Raw genomic sequence first — 17,042 nt, 5'->3', positions numbered from 1 at the left:
TCCCAAAATTAGAACCGGAAGTGCAGTTTGTGTCTCGCATATAAATTTCTATGCCACGTTGGTGCATAGAGAACGAGGAAGACTACTCCTGGTGCGGGGCGGTTCGAGAACCTTCGTACCGGCGGGGCGGAAGCTTGAACCACTGGTTGACCGAGGCGATTCTCCAACGGCGACCTCCTCCCACCCGTCGCCCCATTTTCTCGCCCCGCTACTTCGCTCCTCCTTCCCGCGTCGAAACCTTCCTTCCCGTTACAGTCACCGAGAGATTCCGTTACCGCGGGACCCCTCGAACCACCCGGCTGACGCCGTACCGCTCCTGCGTCACGTCGAGCCACAAAACGCGGGTCGGCCTCTCGCACCGCGCGTCCTCCGAACCACTACCAGCCCTCTTCCCTGTTTGATGTCGTGGTGGAGACAGGTGAGCCTGACCCGTCTCCCAAGGCGACGTAAACACCCAGAAAAAATAATATATATATATATATATAGAGAGAGAGAGAGAGAGAGAGAGAGGAGAAAATCCGAAGGCAATATGATGTTTATTTGTGCGCCATCGTGAAAGAGAAAATTTGGGCGGAGTGAGTGTGGGGGACAAAATGGATGGTGGTGATGCGGTCAAAATGATGGTCCAGGGGAGCAGGGGTCATCGTCGGGTCCAAATCAAAGCAGACATGTGATGATGGGTCACCGCAATTGTTGGTGATGGACCCGCCCGGCCGGCTCGACCGTCGAGGCCTGCCGCCCACCTCCACCCCATTTCCACCTCAGCGTTCCTCTTGCTTATTTACATGTAATAACATCTTTATCCTTAGTTTAAGATGGGGATAATAATTCATCAGTAAAATAATTCCTAATAGGTTTAATATATCTATAATAATAATATTATTATTATTGCTAATGCTACAGCTTTACCGAGGAACCCAGAAATCTAAATAAGCTTCTCTTGCTGGTGACCGAGAGAACAATGACATCCTCCTTTCGTAGCTTGCAATGTGCCACATACACTGATTGACTTGTAGTCTCTTAATCAATGATAGCTTTTAGGAAAAAGAAAACAGAGCCAACCGTCTCTAGATTTTGACTAATCGACCATGATTTAGAATCATGCTTTCTACTATTGAAGAAGAAAGATGATGTAAAAGGTAGACCATGGAAGACATTTCCATATATTACACGTCAATCCATCGCTCACCTCTAATAATACACCATACTGTTCCGATTATTTATGAATCTTAGTTAAAATAAGAGCATGTTAAATATCTTCACAGTCTTTTTTATTCGTGTAGCATGTTGTTGTTTCATATATTGTTTATATGATAAATTTATTGAAATATATTGTGTCTAATTATAAATATACCTTTTGAGAAATACATCCAATTAATTATATATACTATACTTGATAAATATTTATGGCAATCTTTAAGTCGTAGAATACGATGTAATCCAAATTATATTTCTCTTTAAGAACAGTTACCAACACATGAAGTTGCATAGGACTATCAAAATCATGCGAGATAATATTATTATGAAAAGATACATAATGATCACAATTTTTTATTAATTAACTATACGACTAAGAATTACTAGATCGAAAAAAAATAAAAAAAACTAAATTCACTATATACATCGCTTGGTCTAATACATGTATGCGATCAAGCCTACCAAAATTGATGGCTTAACGAGTCTTACAATAATCATGCATCATACAGTAGTATATGGGATTTGTACAACAGTGCAAAGTACAATGAATTAGATTAGATAGGAAGTCAAGACATTGTGGCCGAATCATACGTCTAATCCTTATTTTAGTGTCTTAGCATCTGGTATATCACATTATTTGTTACATCACATCACATGGGATGAAAGTTCTGCTTTTCCTACCGTACACGTGTCTGCAACTGGACACCGCTTGTAACAATCGGAGGAAAAGTTGTTGCCTGGAACGGTGGGGCCCCGTCATAGTTACACGTTTCGACTGCTCGTGAGGTGATTTATCAAGGGTCCCACTTTCTCTGTCATCCTCCACCGTTAGATCAGTTGGAACGAAAAGAGTTTTTCGACCAGTTTATAGCTGTACCCGTTGTATCACCTGCGTCGTCACAATGTAAGCAGGTGGTCTCCGCGTGGCCCTTTGCGTTGCCCAGGCGCAAGGCTACTGACTGATCGCAAGCCGGACCCATCCGTTTGGTGATCATCCAACCATAGTCGTCGATTGCGTTCGGTGCCACCACCGGTTCCCAATAATATTTCGACACGTAAAAGACTCCACACAATTCCGTGCATGTTGTCGTTGCGCGACTCGATCACTCGCCTCGCCCTAACGTCTCGTTTAGAGGCCGTACTCGACGCCTTTTATCGGCGTTGCCATTTTCTCGGCGTCTTCTCGCGTGCAGATTCGTCCTCCTCTTTACTCCTTACTTTTCCTTGCCCACTCCTCTTCCTCTGTGCATACAACAAATAGAGAGAAAGGGCGTCTCCGAGGCGGTGTTCGGAGGCGACAAGCAGATCTGCTATCCCGTCGTCTGGTCCTCCGATCACGGTAACTGGAGAACTGAATGATTTGGTTTATTTGGTAGTTGCTTCCTTCCCATCTTGTCCAAATGCCTGTGCTCATCCATGCTTCTCGTTTGTCTTTTCGATCTTTGGTCTCGTTTGTTAGCTTGTGAGTTAAGGATCTTAGACCGAACTCTTCTGTGGTGATTCTCAAGGATCATACGGCGATCTGAACTGTTGTTCACGCAGTTTAGATATTTAGAGTAAGAGCATGTGCTGTGCTTTGTTTATGTTCGCTTTCTCACGGCGGATCTTGGCATCAGAAGCGGCCGATATGCGGGGTTCTCGACTCATGACTGTCGACTTCCGTACAATGTTTTTGTTTACGATTTCGAGATTCTGTTTACCTACTTATTTCGCTTTCGATGGTTTTTCCTTGCTTTGGTTTGGGTTTTTGGTTTGGTCAGTGTTAATAGGAGCTGATCGTTTCCCTGTCATGGATTAGCGATCTTATGCTTTTCCGTATACGATTCTGAGGTTCCGTGATCTGGTTGATTTTAGTTGTAGCGTAGATTGTTCTCTATACCATTTCTTTCTATTGTATGTTACTGGAAATGTAGGTGTGATGTCGTTTAATGTTCGTTTTGAGAGTTATGTAGCGGTATTTTTGGTTGAAGCTCTTCCTTTTTCTCTCTCTAATAAATTTGGTAGTTCGAGTTTGTTAAGTAGATACTCGAGGTCTTTCTTCTTTTTGAAGCTTATTAATGATTGTTTCGGAATCATACTGTATTACTTGGATATTTTTTACTTAAAAACGATGCAGCCAATGATTGTTCATAAGGAAACCGAGTTGACCTTTGTGCAATTAAAGAGTCGTGACTGCGGAAAGAATTTTTATTTCCATAATATTCAAATCTGTGTAAATACCAGAAAAACGCCATTCCAAATTTGTCCAGAAAGAAAAAAGAAGAAGGCAAACATAGCAGGGCCAAAAGCCACAGCTATTATGTTGGATGTCTTCCTACCTATTTTTGCTGCAATTATAGTGTGGTCGATTACAAGCTTAGGAATTTTACTTTGACGATTAATTTTCATATTATCTGTTTAAATTTGGCTGAACTTTTTATATGTTATTTCCTTATCTAGCATAGATTTTTGTGTGATTCAGTGTAGCCATTATCTTTGTGAAAATTTTGCATGATCTTTTGGGTAGTCAAGCTTTATTTCAATGGAAGATTCATTTCCTGTGAATCTGCTGTTTTATCTGTGAATATTTTAACCTAATATTACAGCAGAAACATTTTACTCTCTTCTGTGAAAACACTGTCTATGATGATGTTTCTGATTCTTCACTTATCTAGGTAATATCATTTTGTCTGTCCACATCTATTGTTTATTGTTACAATGTTAGATCTTATGCTATGAGTCTTTTGGTAATGATGTCTTCTGCGATTCCCATCAGTTTGGATTCTGCGTATTCATTGACTCTTGCATATTTCTGATTCTGAAAACAAATTGAGTAAACATTCTGTTTTCTTTTTTGTTCGTGTTCTGATGGATTTGCATCTCATGACTGATGAGGAAAGTGCCTGTTTAGAGAACATATCCCCTTGTTTGTTCAGCTGAAGTATAGATGATGCTGATACCTGATAGGATTGCTTTATTTAATTTCTTCCTCTATTTGATAATAACTTGATCTTTATATTCTTGTCCAGTTGCCAACATGGTAAGGAAACGCAGGACTGAACTTCCTTCTGCTGGGGAGAGTTCAGAATCTCAAGAGAGCAGTGGCAGAAGTGGGCGAGCTGGGCCCCAGCGCCCACTTGAAAGGGCTCCGGCAATGCAACAACAAGGACGTGGTGCTGGACGTGGCTGGGTTCAGCATGGTCAGCAAAGTCGTGGTTTTGGGAGTTATTATCAGGGAAGGGGGAGTGGACAGCCTCATGGGGGTTCAGCACCACAACAATCACGTGGACCATCTCCAGGGTATGAAGGCCAGGGTTTGGCTCAACCAAGAGGAGGAATTCCACATCAACACTACGGACGCCGAAGCAGTGGCAGCATGACTACTGGGCGTGTGGCTGGTCCTTCAGCTGCAGGTCCATCGAGGCCACTGGCTCCCGATCTGCACCAAGCATCATCACAAGCGAGTTCATCACAGCAGTCAGAGGCTTCCTTTATCCAACAACAGTTTCAGCAGCTCTCTATTGAGGGTGAAACTGCAAGTCAAACAATACAACCTGTGGTTCCTGTAGCTCCATCCAGCAAGTCTTTAAGGTTTCCGTTGCGTCCTGGAAAAGGGAGCTACGGTGTTAAATGTGTGGTCAAGGCAAACCATTTCTTTGCTGAGTTACCTGATAAAGACCTTCACCAATATGATGTTAGTTTTACCTGTTCAGTATACTTCAATTTATCACACATATTGATTGTATTCCTAATATTTCATTATATATGAGTACTTAACCACAGGTGTCCATCATACCAGAAGTTACATCACGTGGTGTCAATCGTGCTGTGATGGAGCAGCTAGTCAAACTGCATAGAGAGTCTTATTTAGGAGGGCGGCTTCCAGCTTATGATGGCAGGAAAAGTCTTTACACAGCCGGACCACTGCCATTTACTTCTAGAGAGTTTCAAATCCTTCTAGTTGATGAAGATGATGGTTCAGGCACAGAGAGGTCCTTTCATGGGAACCTTTACCTCTTTCCAAGACATAATTTTGGTGTCATTTTTCTGGAAAAAGATTCATGAAAAATCTCTGTTTTGTAGGAGGCAAAGAACATTTAGAGTTGTTATTAAGTTGGCTGCCCGTGTGGATCTTCACCACCTTGATATGTTTTTATCCGGTCGACAGGCTGATGCTCCCCAAGAAGCCCTACAGGTTCTTGATATTGTGCTACGTGAACTGCCTACCACAAGGTAAGGGTCAATACGTCTCCACCAAGCCATTTATTCTTTCTTTTATCAAAATTTATCAGAGTATTAATCCCCTTTGACGTGTTGTAGGTACTTTCCCATTGGTCGATCGTTTTATTCCCCTGACCTTGGGAGAAGGCAGCCACTTGGCGATGGATTAGAAAGCTGGCGGGGGTTTTATCAGAGTATTAGGCCAACACAAATGGGCCTGTCACTAAATATCGGTAGTGACATCTTTCTTTCTCAATTTGTGTGCATGTCTGCCTTTGTCAATTTAATCCTGTTTGCTTTTGATATCAAACTGAAGGAACCACTGCTAAAAATATTTGAGAAAAGTTCTGATTCAACAAAATTAGTTCCATTTTAAATAACCTGGATTTTTGTTTGATGTTGAATGTGAGGGTCACCTGATGTTGTGGTTCCTTTCGACATGCTTGGGCAGATCTATGTTGAGCTAGATATTGCATATGGCTTTTGTTATTGCTTATGGTTATTGTATTCGTTTGGTTATTTTTTGATGCTGGGCATGTCTATCTGAGAGTTTTTAATTGATAAATGGTGCATATTTCATGAATGACAAATCAATAGCTAGGGTTAATTCCTGCTAATACTGACTCTGCACCCTCATGTTTGAAGTACATATATGCTTAATTTTTCTCTTTGTGCGGACATGTCTTCTACTTCCTTCAATGAGCCCCTGCCTGTCATTGACTTTGTCACCCTATGATGAGCTAGATATCGCATATAGCTTTTGTTATTGCTTATGGTCATTGTACTCATTTGGTTATTTTTTGTTGCTGGGCATGTCTATCTGAGAGTTTTTAATTGATGCATGGTGCATATTTCATGAATGACAAATCAAGCTAGGGTTGATTCCTGCTAATACTGAGGTTGCACCCTCATGTTTGAATTACATATATGCTTAATTTTTCTTTTTGTGCAGACATGTCTTCTACCGCCTTCATTGAGCCCCTGCCTGTCATTGACTTTGTCACCCAACTTTTAAGTAGGGATGTCCGAGCAAGACCGCTCTCCGATGCTGATCGGGTGAAGGTATGTATTCAGTACTTCGCAAAATTGTCTCCTTTCTGTTATACTTTCACATGATAGGTGTGGAAGACCATGACAGTTTTGTTTCCTTTTGTATCTGTTGTATCTCATATATGTTTGACTGTGTATATATTTCAGATCAAGAAGGCTTTAAGGGGAGTAAAGGTTGAGGTTACTCATCGTGGGAATATGCGCAGAAAATATCGCATTTCTGGTTTAACATCACAAGCAACTAGAGAGCTTACGTATGTGACTACTCATTTTGATCAGTTGCTTGGCTTTCTTTTTTATTCACTACTGGAGTTCATGATGTTAACATGATTCGTGTACACTGACATATGGTAACAATAGTTTCCCAGTCGATGAAAGAGGAACAATGAAATCTGTTGTTCAATATTTTCAAGAAACATATGGTTTTACCATCCAGCATACCAATCTCCCCTGCCTACAAGTTGGCAACCAGCAAAGGCCAAATTATCTACCGATGGAGGTGAGAACACCTTATTATCTGCTATTGTGGATCATGATTTTCTTGATTAATATCCCCTTTAGGTTTATTGACTACAAAAGCATTTACAACAAAATAACTAAGATTATATGTGCTGATTTTTTTATATGGTTTAAGGTCTGTAAAATTGTGGAAGGCCAAAGATATTCCAAAAGATTGAACGAGAGACAAATAACTGCTCTTCTGAAGGTGACATGCCAGCGCCCTCAAGAACGGGAGCTTGACATTCTGCAGGTACATTTGGTTTAACTTCATCAATAATAGCCTTCAGTCCTATAAATGATTTCTTTGCTATATTTTGGTGGTTCTGGTTGTTGAATTTAGCATTCTAGTTCTATAGTGCATGCATTGGAATGATGTGTTCTTATAAGTGAGATAACCATTATAAATGTGGACCATTGCTATGATGCCATATTATACGTTCTCTTTGCACTTTACATGCAATATGTCAGTATTTTATCCCGGCCTTTATCTGTTAATTACTGTATTTTAAATAAGGTTCTAGCTTTTATCTATTTCTTTTCTAATTTTTGCATGAGTTGGAATGATATGCTATAAAAAAATCATCGTGAATATAGAAAATGCCAATGGGGACCCACTCAGACTGTTTTTTTTATTTATATATGACTTGTTATAAGAAATTATAATTTTAGAATTTGGACGGCCAGTTTTTGAATCTTTAAGTAGGTTTAGGAGGATTTTAGTGGTCTACTTGTTGAGCATAAAAAACCACAACCAGTGTGGCAGCACGTCTGGCATATCATATGTATTCTACATGATGAAAATTTCCTTATTAAATGATTACATGTTGCATAATACAGATGTATTTTCTTCACATGCCCTAGTATCTTCACTCTAGTTTTAGGAAATTTGCCACCTTTTACTTGTGGTTGCCCTTTGTACATGTAGTTGATTTTTTGAATTGCATTTTCTGCTATAATTCATATTAGTTTAATAATATAGAATACCCGTTTAGTTCTACAGAATGCCTGTGTTGACATAAATTAATCCTAATGCCTCTCGTGTTAGTTTCTAACATGGGATTATATACAATTAGGAAACAACCTATGACTGTATCTAACACAGCCATTAGTTTGCTTTGATGCAATATGTCTATCTTTCTAATATATTCTTTTTGCTCTTTAGACGGTTCATCACAATGCTTACCATGAAGATCCTTATGCTAGAGAATTTGGTATCAAAATCAGTGAGAAACTCGCATCAGTTGAGGCACGTATTTTACCTGCACCATGGGTATGTGACTGGAGATCAGTTTTGTTTTGTGGTCGCCTTTGATTTTATAAATAACAGTAGGTTCCTGTTGTCTCATTGAAGTACACTGTTTAAAATGTTGATCTCAACTTTTGTTTTTGCAGCTTAAATATCATGATACTGGCAGAGAGAAGGATTGCCTGCCAAGAATCGGCCAGTGGAATATGATGAATAAGGTACCACCTGAGACATTACATATATTAATTGAAGTTATTATATCTTTGATGCTTCTACATAATAATACTGCAGTATGGTTTTGTCACTTGCATCCACTAACATAAATATGTTCTTCTAGTTCTAGTTTTATGAGTGCGCTATCTTTTCATGCTTCAGCTCAAGCTTTGTCTTGAGTTCTGCTCAAGTCTGATGCACATCGAAACTCTGATGTGTCACACTATCTGAGCTGGACGGCCAACCTCAATGGAAATATGAGTCAGAGTGTGCTAGTTATTGATTATATCTCTGATGGGTAATTTAAATCTTTGAACTAGGGGCTATGTCAAGTAAGTACTTGGTTATCTTTAGCTTTTCTTATCACGGCCTATCCGTCAAAGCAGTGGCATTGCTTATTCCTCCAACTCTATGCTGTGGTCTTAACAAAATGTTGGTGCATTCTGGACCTGAGTCCTTCATGGATGCTTAAGCTTATCCATGTTTTCTAACTTTGTGCATGTTAGGGCTATCGTTAGGATAAAAAGGTAATAAGGCACTTGGAATTGTTGAGCCCAAGGGTAGGTATCATCTAGGCAATTCTCATGGGGGTAAAAAGGTCTTTATTTGATAGTACTTGATCATTTCATCAGTATTCAGAGTGACAATCAGGTAAAGATTGTCGGAATTGTCAACTACTCTTATTAGCCTATTGTCACTTTCTATCCATTTCTGTCCTGTCTTGATTACGTGGATGGCATGTGGTTTTAATTAGGATAATAGTGCTTGGCAGTGTTTTCTGCTGTCTTCAAGTGATTGTGTAATATGAAATGCAAACAACTATCTTCTTGATTGATCTCTGGTTGTAGGAATTCTGATATATATTTTATACTTGTGCTGGATAATCTTAATTTAGTGGGTAATTGCATATTTTCCAAATTGATAATTGGTAGTGTTATTTTGCATGTTTAATTGACGAACTTGAGTGGCTATGAAGATGTCAGAACAAAATGATGAGTGTCCTGGCTTATACATTTTATACTCTATGCTACCTCAAACCTTATTAGAAGCCCTTGGTTGAGTTGACTTTCAAGCATTGCGGTAATCTTTAACTGAAAATAATACTCCAAATTTATTGGTAGCACACTTCAGACTATTTTTGATGGTATGCTTCACATGGTTTCAGGAATATGGCATTTTATTCCAAACATATAATTGAATTGCAGAAGCTCCAAATCATTACACAGATTGAAGAGTTGGATTTGTAGTATGAATGCTTTAGAGGTTGTCCCTAACTGTTGAAAGTTCTGCTGAAGGTTGTGGCCTTGAGATTGGAAGATTTTGCTGAAATTTGCTATATATCAAGTCTGGAAAAAGTAGAAAGGGGTTGTTTCATATGTATATCTGCAAAATTTAAAATTCTTTTCACTCCTTGAAAAGGGCATATATTTCTTGATCATGTGATAATGTAAAATGCAAAATTACCCTGAATGCCCTCTCAGGGTATATACTATATTTTAGCTTATCAATAGCAAATGCATAATCAGAGAACTCTTGTGTTCTTTATGTTATACAGTCCTGAAAAAAATTGCAAATTATTGTAAGCCATACTACTTAACACAACTAATTGCTTCTATGAATTGTCTATCTTGGACTTCGGTGCAGTTATTGTTTGATTTCCTATTCAGAGGCTTCCTCGTATAAAATTTAAATTATACTTTCAGGTTTCAAGACCCATCCTGTCTTTCATGGCTCTAATTTCTCATCCATAATCCATCCTTACCAATGCTAGACTAAACTGTGTTTCCATCCCCTGATCTGTTCACCTAAAATTTCTCTAGTGCTGAACTGTATTGTTTCATAATGCATCATATATCATTGCAGTTATGACAGCTATCATTGAGAAATTTAGCATATCATTTTACTCCCTGGTATCTTCTTATTATTGTGTAACCTTTCACTTTGCTAATGCTTGTAATCTAGAAAATGGTGAATGGTGGGAGAGTAAACAACTGGACATGTATAAATTTTGCACGGAATGTCCAAGAGAGAGTTGCCCGTGAATTTTGTCACGAGCTTGCACTCATGTGCCAGACATCTGGAATGGTATGCCTTACATATTTTCTTAGGAGTTGTTCATGTTTTAAATATCTTTCTCATTTGCTTCTGAGATTATGTTAACAATGGCACTTTTAACTTTGTTGTCTAAACTAGTGCAGGATTTTTCACTTGAACCGGTGCTTCCTCCTTTGAGCGCGAGGCCAGACCAGGTGGAACGAGCTTTAAAAGCACAGTACCATGATGCGATGAGCTTACTCCAACCCCATGGCAAAGAACTTGATTTGCTTATTGTGATATTGCCTGACAATAATGGTTCTCTTTATGGTAGGAGTCTTCTTTGAGCACTTAGTTTTCATATTTTTCAGCTTATGGCACCTGTATAATATCTAGTTCCTCTCTACTTGAGCTCTATATTGTCTCTCTACTTTTCTTTCAGTTTGTTTGGTATCATTATTTGTGTAGGTGATCTAAAGCGAATTTGTGAGACAGAGCTTGGACTGATTTCACAGTGCTGTTTGACTAAACATGTTTTTAGAATGAGCAAACAGTATCTGGCAAATGTTGCTCTCAAGATAAATGTGAAGGTTGGTTAAGACTGACGTTGAGTATAGATCTTTTTCCATTTCTTGGTTTCTCTGAACTTGACATGAGTGTTAAAATGGACAGGTTGGTGGTAGGAATACGGTTCTTATGGATGCCTTGAGTAGGCGCATACCCCTTGTTAGTGACAGGCCTACAATTATATTTGGTGCTGATGTAACACATCCTCATCCCGGCGAAGACTCTAGCCCCTCTATCGCAGCTGTAAGATGATAGTCCTTTATGTGAATGCAAATGACATGCTTCTGTTTTAGGCTGTGATTTTGATTTTGATGGATGCTTATCATTTAGTTCTGTATTTTTTTCAGGTTGTTGCTTCTCAAGACTGGCCTGAGGTAACAAAGTATGCTGGTTTGGTTTCTGCTCAGCTTCATCGGCAAGAGTTGATACAGGATCTGTTTAAAGTCTGGCAAGATCCTCAGCGTGGAACAGTGACTGGTGGGATGATAAAGTATGTTTGTGGTCTTTTTTTTACCATTGAGGACTGATGGCTGTAACTTTTCACTATATAGCTGCATCAAGAAATTTATCTGACTTTGAAGGATTTGCAGGGAACTACTTATTTCCTTCAAAAAAGCTACTGGACAGAAGCCTCAAAGAATTATATTTTACAGGTGTGACTAAACAGAGTTGTCTATTTTGATTGTTTTAAACTATCTTGATGATTAATGATGTTTCTCTTTGCAGGGATGGAGTTAGTGAGGGGCAATTCTATCAAGTTTTACTTTATGAACTTGATGCAATCAGAAAGGTTCAATGTTTAATACATTACCATCTTCAGATTTTTCTAGTTTTGCTTATCAATTTACTCAATTTTTTTTTTAATTTCACTTTGACTCTCTTCAGGCGTGCGCCTCGCTGGAGCCAAATTATCAGCCACCAGTAACTTTCATAGTGGTTCAGAAACGTCATCACACTAGGTTGTTTGCGAATAATCATAATGATCACCACTCAATTGACAAGAGCGGAAATATTCTGCCTGGTTAGTTTCTTAGAATGCTTGATACAGATATTTGATTCGCCCATTATTACACATCTTTCTTGCTATTTTAATGTTCTTAAATTTTATCAAGATGCATGAGAATTAACTGTGAGCTGGTTTGATGTTGGAATATGTAGGTACTGTAGTTGACTCTAAGATCTGTCATCCAACTGAGTTTGATTTTTACTTGTGCAGTCATGCTGGCATTCAGGTATACTCTCCTGCAGCATTTGTTCTGCCTGCATGATTTTCCAATTCACTGATCTGCTTGGTAATTGGTTACAATCTGATTATGTCACATTCATAGGGCACAAGCCGACCTGCTCATTACCATGTCTTATGGGATGAGAACAAATTCACGGCTGACGCATTGCAAACCCTAACAAACAACCTTTGTTACACGTAAGACCTTTCATTTTGTACGTTCTGGTTAGCTACTACTGCAGATTTGAGTTGTCTGCTCAACGCGTCTTGATATATTTGCAGCTACGCAAGGTGCACTCGATCTGTGTCCATAGGTATGCTCGTCCTGTCTAGTCTTTTCAAAACATTGTTCTTTCATACATTAAGCCGTATATGAGCAATTTACATAAGCATTAAAATTACTTGGGCAAATGATATATCCCTAACCAAACTATTTTATGGTTTTGACAGTGCCACCTGCATATTATGCGCACCTGGCTGCATTCCGTGCCCGATTTTACATGGAGCCAGAGACATCAGACAGTGGTTCGATGGTGAGTGGGGCAGTAGGACGCGGAGCTCCTACCCAACGCAGCACTCGTGTCCCAGGTGGTGCGGCTGTTAGACCCCTTCCAGCGTTGAAAGAAAATGTCAAGAAAGTCATGTTCTACTGTTGAACCATGTGTGTTGTGGCTTCTACTACTCACTTGATGTTGTCTCTGCTCCTGTTTATTGTCTGTGGTAGGCTTGAACTTGATGGGTATTCACAAGTCAGGTACTATGACCCTCTTTGTTGAAACTTTTTCCGCAATCCTTTTATGAAGCAAGTCCTGATTTGATATGAACCCTTGGAAAGTGGTGTGGGGCTCTGATAGTAGTAAACTCACTGTAGTTTTACCAAATTATAGGAAGAAGTGACATGATGCAATTGAAGAAAACAAAATAGAATCAAGCAAGATTGTTAGTGTTCTATTGCCTCACAGCATAGCACCTGTTGGTATGTTCCCTTGGAAAGTGGTGTGGAGCTCTGATAGTAGTAAACTCACTGTAGTTTTACCAAATTATAGGAAGAAGTGACATGATGCAATTGAAGAAAACAAAAAAGAATCAAGCAAGATTGTTAGTGTACTATTGCCTCACAGCATAGCACCTGTTGGTATGTTTAATTCTTCAGTCTCCCAAGCGTATCTCAACCGCAAGGCATGTGGCTCTCTCTATGCACAAATCTTTACCGATTAGCGTTGATGAACTACATTTTAGATTGGGTTCTCAAGGCTTAATGTCGCTAATAAAAAACGATTGTTGTTGAAGCATGTCGTATGGTTTCTCCCGATTCCATGAACAAGATTACTCATTTGCATCTCGAATAATGGGCTCAACATATTAGTAAATTAACATATTAGTAATCTTATCTTCTATCATCCATCGCAATCCTGATAAGGACAACGCCGTTGGCCGAAGACAATCCTGATATTCATATATTACAGGAACACAAAAGGAATACTTAGACATACATTCTAATTTGACCTGTCTAGTATATCCTTCAAAGGTAGGCTTCTGGATGGTTGACTCTATGTTAATGGCAGGGGGGTAGTTTGCTGGCCCCATAGTAGAGTCTGTAGGTGGTCTGTAGTTTGATACGGCAGAGGAGGAATATACTTGTTGGGAGAGTTTTGCTAATTGTGGGTATTCCACTTCCCAATTTTCCTCAAGTCCTGCTGCTATAATTTCCTCTTGAAATTTTTGGGGATATGGCATCTCCCCATCATCTTCTGAAGCGTTAATATCCTGAAAATAAAAATTCAGGTTTTTCCGCAGGCCTTCCGCCTCATTGTCTTTGCTGCTTGCTGTTTGTATTATGATAGCTATTGTGTGGCTCCGGATTTCTTCCTCATCGCTGAACGTCTCGTCATCAGCAGTATTGTAGTTGATTCGGCTTGATGTAGATGCAGCTTTGTAATTGTCAAAGTTGATAGATATCCTTCCATCTAATAAGTTTCGGCTTTGTGCTTCTGAAGGCTGCATTGGTATTGAGACTTGGGTTGGTCGGATGACCCAGTCTCTTCCTTGTATGTCTGCTGTAGAGTACCTCCTCCCTGGTAGTGCCCTTACACCGTGGCTGGTGAGGTAGTCCACCACCTCTGATACCATTAACAGGATCGGTTTTAAAAGGAACAATTATAACAGGAACACAAAACAGGAAGATAATTTTACAGGAACACAAAAGGAATACTTAGACATACATTCTAAGAACTGATATATATAAGGAACTTAGGAATAAAAGGATTCTTACAAAGATCGAGGGGGGGGGGGAATTTGAGCTCAAGTAGAACATCAGTGTTCGACTGCCTGTTCTACAAGAGAACTACTAAGAGGTTTATATAGAAGAGGCGGATAGAATCGGGTACTCATTGGGCCCCATCGCGTTCTTCTCGCTTTCTCTTTTATATTCCCTCTGGTACAATTATTTAAATTTTGAGCGGCTCCCCGAGGCACAGCTCAAAAGTGCTACTGAGTAGTGAAGGTACGCTCTATACTGCGTGCCAGCTTATTTTGTTGGGCGGCTCCCCGAGGCTCAACCCGTGATTATCTAACTTATTGCATTAGGTGGTGGTGTTTTGCATGATTTCAGCATAGTTAGGGGTCCACCGTGTCCCTAGATGCTGAAGTTTGGAGTCCTTTAGGCGGTGTCTTTTGTAAGCGCCAGGGCTCTTTCCAGATGTTGTTGCTGGAGGACAGCTGGTAGCCAGTCTTTATACCAGTTGTCTTTTCCTGAGCTTCGCCGCCGGTACTCTTCCACTTTGAGTGAGTGGATGTCTCTGTATCGTTGTAAGGCATTGATTGCTTGTTCTGCTGCCTTCTGCTGTAAGATTCCGAGTGTTTTTGTGGAGTCTTCGTCATTAAGTAACCTTTTCTTTCCTTTTTGAAGGCAGGTGAGCTCATCAGTGTACTGGAATAGGAGGCTATTATTTTGCAGGCTATTTGATTCAGAAAGGCTTCCGCCTATGGGTTGGGCTTGGCCTTGAGTTCTTGGGTTGCTTCCGCCAATAGTGATAGTTGGTCCTTTTGTTCTTCCTTCCATCCTGCATTTAAAAGAATATTGATTAATCTGGATAAGGAGTCGGTGAGGATGTTACTTGTTCCTTCAATGTGTTCAAATTGGACTTCAACCCCACTTCCGGTGATATAATCAATGAATGTCATCCATCGGACTCTTGACGGTTTATTTTGAGCTGATTTGTTGAAAAAGCTGATTATGGCTTGACAGTCCGTTCTTATCAGGATCTCTCTTTTGTCCAGATAGTAAATCTTTAGGGCTTCAAGGGTTTTCAGGACTGCGTGTAATTCTGCATCAATAGCTGATTTGATGGGGCTGAATTTTCCGCTAGCATAGGCGCAGATTCTTTCTGTGCTCCTTGGGTCTCCTTTCTTATTTTTCCATTTACACACTACTCCCCATCCTTCCATGCATCCATCAACTTCTAGGATTATATAGCAATCTGGGGGTGGTACTTCTAGATCAGGAAGCTGTTGGACTTTGCTTTTGACTTCCTTGATAAGCTTCCAGTCCTGTTCATTGAGTCTCTTTTCTCCTGTTGGGCTTGTTTTCGAGTAGAGAGGCCCTAGGAGTTTACCGAGATTTGGAATGTAATTCCTTAGATAGTTTAGAATCCCCAGCCAAGACCTTAAACCCCTTTTGGTTTTAAGGTCTTCTTCTTTGAACTCAGTAATTTTTTTTACTATGTGGGGCTGCAGCTTAATCCTTGAGTTTCCTAATGCTGCCCCTAGGAATTCTATTTCTTTGACTGCAATCTTCATTTTTGTCGGGCTCAATACTAATCCATTTTTTTGACAGATTTCTAGCATTTTATGAAGATGCTTAGCATGGTCCTTTGTATTTTCAGAGAATACTAGGATGTCGTCTATATAGACTACTATAAATTGTTCCGTACCTTTGAAGCAGGCATCCATCTTTCTCTGAAATATTGCAGGGGCATTTTTGAGCCCAAATGGCATTGCCAGCCATTCATATAGTCCATCTGGTACCCAGAAAGCCGTCCATTCTATGGAGTCCGGGTGCATTGCCACCTGATGGAATCTAGATTTTAGGTCAAACTTGGAGTATATCTTGCTGTTGCTGACCTTTCTTAGTATGGTGTTTATCCCTGGCAAGCTGTACTGGTCTTTTTCAGTGAGGTCATTTAGTCTTCTGTAGTTAAAGACCATTCTCTCCTTTCCCCTTCTTTCCTGGCCAGTGACTGGGTCTACTGTTGTGCCAGAGTTGACTATGATTGCTGTTGTCCTGTGCCTGCTCTTACTTGGTCTGATCACACCAATGTCCAGAAGTGCTTTGACATGTCTAGAGAAGGATTCTTTGGCTTGAGGTGTGAGGTGCTTTAATGGCTTTTCCTCTATTGTAAGGTTTGGGTTTTTGATCTCCAGTTCACACATCAACCCATTCTTCTTCCGGTGTTGAAGAGGATTTTCACCAATGTACCCTTGGGCCTTTAATTTTTCGATTAGGCTTCCAAACTGTGCTCTGAGTTTGTCTTCGTCCTTTTGAGGTTCAGCTGAGTATAGAACCAGCTCCTGAATTTGAATGTAGTCTTCTTCTTCTAGTTCTAGTTCTTCTATAGCAGTTGTAACTGGAACATATGGGAGGGTGTTAATAGTAGTCAGGTTCTTATAGAAGGTTACCATATTTCCTTCAATTCTGACTCCTCCTTGCATGGCGCGGATGAAATTGCACCCGATTATCATCTGTATGTCATCCCCTAATTTCATAGGGAACACATAAGTGTATGGGATTCTGAAGGAGTTGTCACCTAT

General features: G+C 39.9%; 1 protein-coding gene across 4 annotated transcripts; it reads left to right on the top strand.

Annotated features, from left to right (window-relative positions):
* Positions 1–2,358: 2,358 nt before the first annotated feature.
* Positions 2,359–13,057, top strand: LOC135679071 (protein argonaute 1B). Of its 4 annotated transcripts, XM_065192467.1 has the most exons (23): positions 2,401–2,536; positions 4,206–4,870; positions 4,960–5,168; positions 5,260–5,409; positions 5,497–5,630; positions 6,350–6,459; positions 6,595–6,701; positions 6,808–6,946; positions 7,082–7,198; positions 8,111–8,218; positions 8,341–8,412; positions 10,370–10,492; positions 10,606–10,771; positions 10,910–11,031; positions 11,114–11,251; positions 11,356–11,498; positions 11,599–11,661; positions 11,735–11,798; positions 11,894–12,029; positions 12,167–12,240; positions 12,337–12,431; positions 12,516–12,547; positions 12,684–13,057. In XM_065192467.1, the coding sequence occupies exons 2-23, from the start codon at positions 4,214–4,216 to the stop codon at positions 12,887–12,889; spliced, it is 3,165 nt and encodes a 1,054-aa protein (XP_065048539.1). In that variant the 5' UTR covers positions 2,401–2,536; positions 4,206–4,213; the 3' UTR covers positions 12,890–13,057. The 4 variants fall into 4 exon arrangements, with proteins under 4 accessions (XP_065048540.1, XP_065048539.1, XP_065048538.1 ...); XM_065192468.1 differs by having other exon boundaries at positions 2,359–2,536; positions 6,808–7,198; XM_065192466.1 differs by having other exon boundaries at positions 2,460–2,569; positions 6,808–7,198.
* The last annotated feature ends 3,985 nt before the right edge of the window (positions 13,058–17,042 follow it).

Source organism: Musa acuminata, chromosome BXJ1-7 (assembly GCF_036884655.1).
Source record: "Musa acuminata AAA Group cultivar baxijiao chromosome BXJ1-7, Cavendish_Baxijiao_AAA, whole genome shotgun sequence".
Lineage (NCBI taxonomy): Eukaryota > Viridiplantae > Streptophyta > Magnoliopsida > Zingiberales > Musaceae > Musa > Musa acuminata.
The sequence above is the reverse complement of the archived record's forward strand: the minus strand, read 5'-3'. Positions and strand labels throughout refer to the sequence as shown.